The 8,097-nt window shown below is 45.6% G+C and overlaps 1 protein-coding gene across 1 annotated transcript; it reads left to right on the forward strand.

Moving 5' to 3' along the window:
* Positions 1-5,537: 5,537 nt before the first annotated feature.
* On the forward strand, positions 5,538-5,918 carry LOC139274660 (gastrula zinc finger protein XlCGF71.1-like). The gene has a single exon (XM_070891339.1). It carries the CDS (start codon positions 5,538-5,540, stop codon positions 5,916-5,918), a length of 381 nt encoding a protein of 126 aa, XP_070747440.1.
* Positions 5,919-8,097: the final 2,179 nt, after the last annotated feature.

The following is an 8,097-nucleotide window of genomic DNA, read 5'->3' on the forward strand; positions in this document are numbered from 1 at the left end:
CTGTGGATGATGGCGTCCTTTAGCACTTCTTGACAGCACTATGGTTGTATTTGTAAATAAAAAATTGTTTGATTTGTCACAATCTTGTCTTGCCATTTATATGCATGGCGGTTTCGCGGGTGAGGCGTGATGGCTTCAGCAGATGGCCAGGTAAATAGGCTGGCCAGGTGAGGCAGGGCCCACAATGCCACATGCGTACAATCAATGACCCCCCCTGAACCATGGGGGAGCCCGCTATCCTGACGAAGCCACAGGAGCGCTCACCCAGGTCTTCCCTGGACAAGCTGAACTTGGTGTACTCCATTCATTGGCTGTCGAGAGCGTTGGTCACATGGCGAATGCGGCAATGTACTGCAAACTGCAAGGTGTTGCATATATTGCCGACAGGAGACTGGAGGGAGCCGGCAGCATAAAAGCTGAGTGCTGCTGTCACTTTCACTGCCACTGACAGCGAGGTCCTGGTGCAGATGTCAGCTGCCAGGTGTGTCTGCAGGAGGTGGCAGAGCTCCGTCCCCATCTCCTTGCGGAACTTCAGTCTTCTGAGGCACTGCTCCTCGGACATCTCAAGGTAAGAATAACACGGAAAACCCTGCGAATGTACGGCCTCCTGCCCCGCCGTCTGGGGTTCCTCCTCTGGCGAGCATCCACATTTGCCAAAAGCTGCCTCTGCAGCCGGCGCCTCTGAAGTCGTCGCCACAGGACGACGTGCTGTCCGATCACTGCCTCTATAATTTTGCAGCGGTAAAAGCGATATGTTCCAAATGTATCTGACCTTGAAGGCAACAATGTCTCCGAGATGCTAGTACTGAAGCTTCGGAGTCAGAAGCCGCAGGACGTTGCGAGCAGCCAACCCAGCACGGACCGTGAACTCTCTGGGCCGGCTGCAACTCCCTATAAAAAGTGCCCCGGATTGACTTACCCGCCTTGTACGCGGCAACTTCTTCAGACGCCAGCCGGTAAGTGAGGCGGCTAAAGTGAATTTGGCGAGACCGACGCCAAGGAGACGTTGCATGAGTACTGACGTCATGCTATCCGTGGCGGTAGTCAGCGGGGAAGCAAATCTTTACGCCTTTGAAAAAGGACAACCGAATTTCCCATCAGGCGGCAGTCCGCCTAACGCCGCCGGTCAGCCGTTCACACCCCGTTACCGCCTCACTCAGGCCGTATCAGCTGGCGGTAGCAACCACATTTCGACCACTAAGTATCTAAAGGTTATGAAACCAGGAGTAATGGCTGCATTCCTTGAGAAGGACGATGGAGCCAAGCAATCTGACTGAAATTGAGAACTGCGAAGGGAGTTTATACCCAACTGCTTTCTTATCAATTACAAACACTGTCTGCCAATTATAAACTAATCAAATGAATGTAAACTGCAGAAAGCTGACAGCAAGCTCACCGATGGGCACGTCAGCCCATCTGAGGTGTTGCAGCTGAAATGAACCATGAAAGTAAAATGCTGAGAATGGGCCCAAATAATTGCTCGAGGTGAATGAACGAACAGGGCGACTGCTGAAGCGAGAAATCCTAAGAGATTAATTTACTTATCTCTTTAGTGGAAGACAAAACCACCCAATATCCTACCTAAATATTCTGCTCAGACAGGATTGTGCAGCATAAAAGGAAACGCTCGAATGGAATCAGTCGTGTTGAAAATTCTTAACCCTTCGATGACTTGCGAGTACCAGGAAAATCCCTGACTCTCTGGGGTAGGAGATTTTGTAAGTTTACAACTTGGTTTTTGTATATTACGTATAGGAAAATAAATTGTGCCAAACAGTAAACTTGTTGATAGTCTCCATAGTCCAACAGTGTCCAGATCAGTACACCTGTCCACAATGCTGCAAGGGCAAAATCACTAGGCAAATACCTTTGTGAATATCTCCAGTATGGGCCAAAATTTTACACTACCTCAGATCGATTCATAATCAAGTGATCACCACTTGCATTTAGATACAAATCAACTATGTTAATAAGAGCTTCCCATTGGCTGGACATGTTCGGCATACAGACCAGATATAGGGGCGGGCGTGCAGCTGCTATGCAAAGACTAACCAACCCATTTCCGCTTGATTCCTGCCCGGCCCTTTTGTTTAGATGGTCGAGGTGGTCGCCTGACTCAGACAAGAGCCTCATTAGTACATGCAAATCGGAGTAAAAAAAAACTTGAAAGACTTGGAATTATATAGCGCCTTTCACGACCACCGGACGTCTCAAAGCTCTTTACAGCCAATGAAGTACTTTTGAAGTGTAGTCACTGTTGTGATGTAGGAAACACGGCAGCCAATTTGCACACAAGCAACTTCCCACAAACAGCAATGTGATAATGACCAGATAATCTGTTTATTTTGTTATGTTAATTGAGGGATAAATATTGGCAAGGACACCGGGGATAACTCCCCTGCTCTTCTTCGACATAGTGCCATGGGATGTTTTACGTCCACCTCAGAGAGCAGGCGGGGCCTCAGTTTAACGTCTCATCTGAAAGACGGCACCTCTGGCAGTGCAACGCTCCCTCAGCACTGCACTGGAGTATCAGCCTAGATTTGTTTTGTACTCATGTCCCTGGAGTGGTACTAAAACCCACAACCTTCTGAGTCAGATGATGTCATTAGAACTCCAAGGCATTTTAATGGCCCTGCCCAGTAAAGCAAGGCGTTGACGAAGAAGAAGAATCAGAAACGTTCCTTCATTCCTCTGGGCCCACAAGGAAAATCTGGGCTTCAGTTGTCCTGGGCTCATGCCTTCCTAACTGCAGAAGAGCCCCATTTTCTCCCCTTCACTGTGTGCCTTGCTGTTAATGGGTGGGCTCTGCGTCCCCACGATTTTGACCTACCCGAGGCCAGCCAGTTAGCCAGCCAGAAGACAATTACATCCCAATAGTGGATAATCAATGGCCTATAGGGATGGAGAAACTTAATATAATCACTATCACTAAAGAAGTAGTATTCAGTAATATAATGGGACTAAAGGCGGACAAGTCCCCTGGACCTGATGGTTTGCATCCTAGGGTCCTAAAAGAGGTGGCTGCAGAAATAGTGGATGCATTGGTTGTAATCTACCAAAATTCCCTGGATTCTGGGGCGGTACCAGCGGATTGGAAAACCACAAATGTAATGCCCCTATTTAAAAAAGGAGGCCGACAGAAAGCAGGAAACTATAGACCAGTTAACCTAACATCTGTCATTGGGAAAATATTGGAGTCCATTATTAAGGAAGCAGTAGCAACACATTTGGAAAAGCAAAATTCAATCAAGCAGAATCAGCATGATTTTATGAAAGGGAAATCGTGTTTGACAAATGTGCTGGAGTTCTTTGATGATGTAATGCGCAGTGTGGATAAGGGGGAACCAGTGGATGTGGTGCATTTGGATTTCCAGAAGGCATTCCATAAGGTGCCACATAAAAGGATACTGCACAAGCTAAAATTCACGGGGTTGGGGGTAATATATTAGCATGGATAGAGGATTGGCTAACTAACAGAAAACAGAGAGTCGGGATAAATGGCTAGTGGGGTGCCGCAGGAATCGGTACTAGGTCCTCAACTATTTACAATCTATATTAATGACGTGGATGAAGGGATCAAGTGTAATGTAACCAAGTTTGCTGATGATACAAAGATGGGTGAGAAAGCAAATTGGAGGACACAAAAAATCTGCAAAGGGATCTAGACAGGCTAAGTGAGTGGGTAAACATTTGGCAGATGGAGTATAATGTGGGAAAATGTGAGGTTATCCACTTTGGCAGAAAAAAGAGAAAGGCAAATTATAATTGAAATAGAGGAAATATACAAAGTGCTGCAGTGCAGAAAGACCTGGGGGTTCTTGTGCATGAAACACAAAAAGTTAGTGTGCAGGTACAGCAAGTAATCAGGAAGGCAAATGGAATGTTGGCCTTTATTGCAAGGGGGATAGAGTATAAAAGCAGAGAAGTTCTGCTACAACTGTACAGGGTATCGGTGAGGCCACATCTAGAATACTGCGTATAGTTTTGGTCTCCGTATTTAAGGAAGGATATATTTGCATTGGAGACTGTTCAGAGAAGGTTCACTAGGTTGATTCCAGAGATGAGGAGGTTGACGTAAGAAGACAGGCCTATACTCATTGGAGTTCAGAAGAATGAGAGGTGATCTTATTGAAACATATATGATAATGAGGGGGCTCGACAAGGTGGATGCAGAGAGGATGTTTTCACTCATAGGGGAAACTAAAACTAGGGGGCATAGTCTCAGAATAAGGGGCCGCCCATTTAAAACGGAGATGAGGATGAATTTCTTCTCTCAGAGGGTTGTAAATCTGTGGAATTCTCTGCCCCAAAGAGAGCTGTTGGGGCTGGGTCATTGAATATATTTAAGGCGGAGATAAACAGATTTTTGAGCGATAAGGGAATAAAGAGTTATGAGGAGTGGTCACGGAAGTGGAGCTGAGTCCATGATCAGATCAGCCATGATCTTATTAAATGGTGGAGCAAGCTAGAGGGGTCAAATAGCCTGCTGCTGCTCCTAATTCTTATGTTCTTATGTTCTTTCTGTCCGTTTCGGGTGGTCAGCTGATCAGCAAGGTGTAAAAAGATCCAGGAGTTAAAATAGCCCATGTGTTAAACTGATGACCTCAGGCTACCCGTCTGTCCACCCAAAACCTCACCCAAAACTGGTTAAAACCACCCCCACCGTAACAGATACACATGCATATGTATAGTGTCGGTATCAATGCCCATTCTTCGACAATAAAATATGATTGAGCTTCTGGAGCCAATTCACAGCCTGGAGAAACCATACACATGTACTGTGTGTGAGCGAGACTTCAACTGATCGTCCAACCTGGAAAGACACAAGGACACCCGCACTGCGGAGAATATGTGGGGACTCTTCTTCTTTCATATTGTAGTAGCAAAGCAAATCAAATGTCACTGTCTAAGTTGGATATCCAGGCCAAAGCTTCCGGTGTAACAGCGTGGATATCTTGTAGGCTGCCTGCGAATTCCCTCTGAGGGCAGTGCTCAATACTCTGCTCCAGGGTCTGATTAGGAGCTCCACAGTCGCATGATGGGGATGCCTTAATCTTCCAGCTATGGAGAAGGTGGCAGCATCTACCATGACCGGTTCTGAGGTGGTTGATGGTTGTCCATTGTTTGCGAGGAAGGTTTGATCCTTCATGTTGTACTGTAGGATCCTCTATAAGGAATCCATTCCGTAGGTCGCAGTTCTTCCAAGTATTTCGCCATCGGTCATCAAGGCTGAGGGGAGGTCACTGAAGGGCTTCGGCGACGGTCCAAATTGACCTTCTAGATTTGAGATGGGGTGGTGCTAGGTTGTTCAAGTTGGCCTGATCGGCATGTCTTTGCTGGTGTAGCAGTTGTATTCTCTGGAGACCGAATATTTGCGGTGTAGGTGTGGAGACTACAAGAAGGGATTCACTTATGCCTCTGAGCTGGAAACCCATCGATGTAATCACACTGGGAGAGGCTGCTCACTTGCTCTGTGTGTGGGAAGGGATTCAGTTCATCATCCAATCTCACTACACCCTAACTGGTCCACACTGATGAGACCATTTAAGTGTTGTGAGCAGTGCTTTAAAAGCAGAAATGATCTGTTGAAACACCAACGCACTCACACCAGGGAGAGGCCGTTCACCTGCTCCGTGTGTGAGAAGGGATTTGCTCATTCATCCCACTTGCTGAGACACCAACACACTCACACTGGGAAGAAGCCATTCACCTGCTCTGAGTGTGGGAAGGGATTCAGTCAGTCAGCCAAGCTCACTACACACCAATTTATTTACAACAATAAGAGATCTTTTAAGTGTTCTGACTGTGAGATGAGCTTTAAAAATGCAGAGGTTCTGCTGAAATATCAGCGCACTCACACTGCGGAGGGACTGTTCATCTGCTCCTTGTGTGAGAAGGGATTCACTCGTTCATGAGTTCACAAGTGACTGCAGGGGTTGGATTCTGTTGTCATTACTGCTGTTAATCACATCCAAGACTGAACCATGTTCATTCTGGGTAGTTGCGGTTTGTTTCTGCTGATGTTAGTCACCCCTATAACTGGGCTGGAGTTTAATATTCTAGATATATCTCAAATAATTCAGTTTTGTTTAAAAAACATTTATTCAGAAGAGAAGATAGGAAACACTTCTTCGCGTAAAGTGTGGAACTTTCTCCCACAAAAAGCAATAGATGCTAGCTCAGTTTATAATTTTAAAGCTGAGATTGATAGATTTTTGCTAGACAGCAGTATAACAGGATATGGAGCCAAGGCAGGTGGATGGACTTAAGATACAGATCAGCCATGGTCTTATTGAATGACGGAGCAGGTTTGAGGGGCTGAATGGCCTACTCCTGTTCCTATGTTCCTATAAGTTCTGTTCCAATGGGCGGGATTTTCGTTTTTTGGCGGAAACAGTAGATAATGCCAAAATTACCGTTTTCGCTATGCTACCGTTTTTATCCCTAACTTTTGGCCTTTATGGCATCGGTAAAGGAGGCATTGCATGAGCATTCACAGTGCAAACCGCGAGTTTCGGCAACTTTCGTCCGGGGTCGGTAGCGCAGCGAGAGAGGCCTTGAGAAGGGGGAAAAACAAAACAAAAAAAATTGCAAAAAACATTCAAAAAACATTCACAAAACCCTTACCTACTAAATTGCTGGAAAATAATTAAAAAATAAAAACTTTAATTTACCTATTTTGCAGGTCTTCATACCTCTCCCCGGCGGTACGTGGAAGCGTCACCGCAAAAAGATACTCGAGGATTCTGCCGACCGGGTTTTTGCCGCGGAAGGTCAAATCGTGGCGAAAACCCGGTCACAAAGTCGGCGAAAATTCAGCCCAAATTTGAGTGCTGTCAACCTCACTTAGAATTGTCACTTGGCCACATATGGTAATGAAATTATCAGTAACAAAGTTGAAATGTACAGCTAATAGATATGACTGAGATAGAAAATATGATGTGAATCATCAATGAATGATGAAAAAATGTAGTATAGGTACTGCCTGTAACAATCGTACATAAATCAGAAAGGGAATAACCAGGATTCAGTCATAGTAGTAGCATATGAACAGAGTTCTCAGTTAAACAGATTAAGATTGAATACGGATGGTGTTTGAACTTTGAAACCTGATGTATCTGATCTTGAGATAAATCACTGCGGAAGAGCTAATCAAGACTGCCATCATGACGACAGCATTCAAATCTCCACGACAGCCCTTCCTAAACCAGAACCATCACTGACATCCCAATTTAGGAATGAAGAATTACTTCACCAATGGTAACATTGGTGTTGGTATTAAAGTAAATTTTTTCAAGGAATGTTTTGATGACTGTAGATAGAAATAATTAGAAGTGAAAGCGATGGTGAAAGAAACAACCCATCAAGTGAATAATGGGGACAAAAGACCAGTAATAAAAGAAAATCATTCACAAAAGAGGTTTGCTTAAGTGAAGGAAATAAGTGATAAGAATAGAAAATGTAGGCATGAAGAAAACTTTTATCAATATGTTAAAAGCTTTGACAGCTGTGGCTCAGTGGGAAGCACACTCGCTGTTGTGTATCTGTAAAGCATGCACTCCCATGTTCTGCCATCAGGGAGCGCATCCCCTGAAGTCCCAGGGGATCCCAGCAGCCTTTGGGAGCACTGTATATAAGCCAGCCCCTACCGCCTGTTCCTCACTCTGGAGTGTGATAATAAAGACTGAGGTCACTGTTACTTTAACCTCCCTGTGTGCAGTCCCATCTGTGTTAGGAACACAATAACTGCCGATGAGTATACGAATCCAACGCAAAGACGCAGCAAACTGTGGGCATCCTGGAGAAGTTCTCGGAGGGTGAGGACTGGGAAGCCTATGTCGAACGGCTAGACGAGTACTTTGTAGCCAATGAGCTGGACGGAGAAGGAAGTGCAGCAAAAAGGAGAGCGGTCCTCCTCACGGTCTGCGGGGGCACCGACCTACAGCATCATGAAGAATCTTCTGGCTCCGGTGAAACCCACAGATAAGTCGTATGAGGAGCTGTGTACTCTGGTTCGGGAGCATCTTAACCCGAGGGAGAGCGTGCTGATGGCGAGGTATCGGTTCTACACGTGCCAGCGATCTGAAGGTCAGG

The sequence above is a fragment of the Pristiophorus japonicus genome, chromosome 10, assembly GCF_044704955.1.
Source record: "Pristiophorus japonicus isolate sPriJap1 chromosome 10, sPriJap1.hap1, whole genome shotgun sequence".
Classification (NCBI taxonomy): Eukaryota; Metazoa; Chordata; class Chondrichthyes; family Pristiophoridae; genus Pristiophorus; species Pristiophorus japonicus.

Excerpts from the sequence above, each read along its gene's own strand:
- LOC139274660 (XM_070891339.1), top strand. The coding sequence starts at position 5,538 with ATGAGACCATTTAAGTGTTGTGAGCAGTGCTTTAAAAGCAGAAATGAT.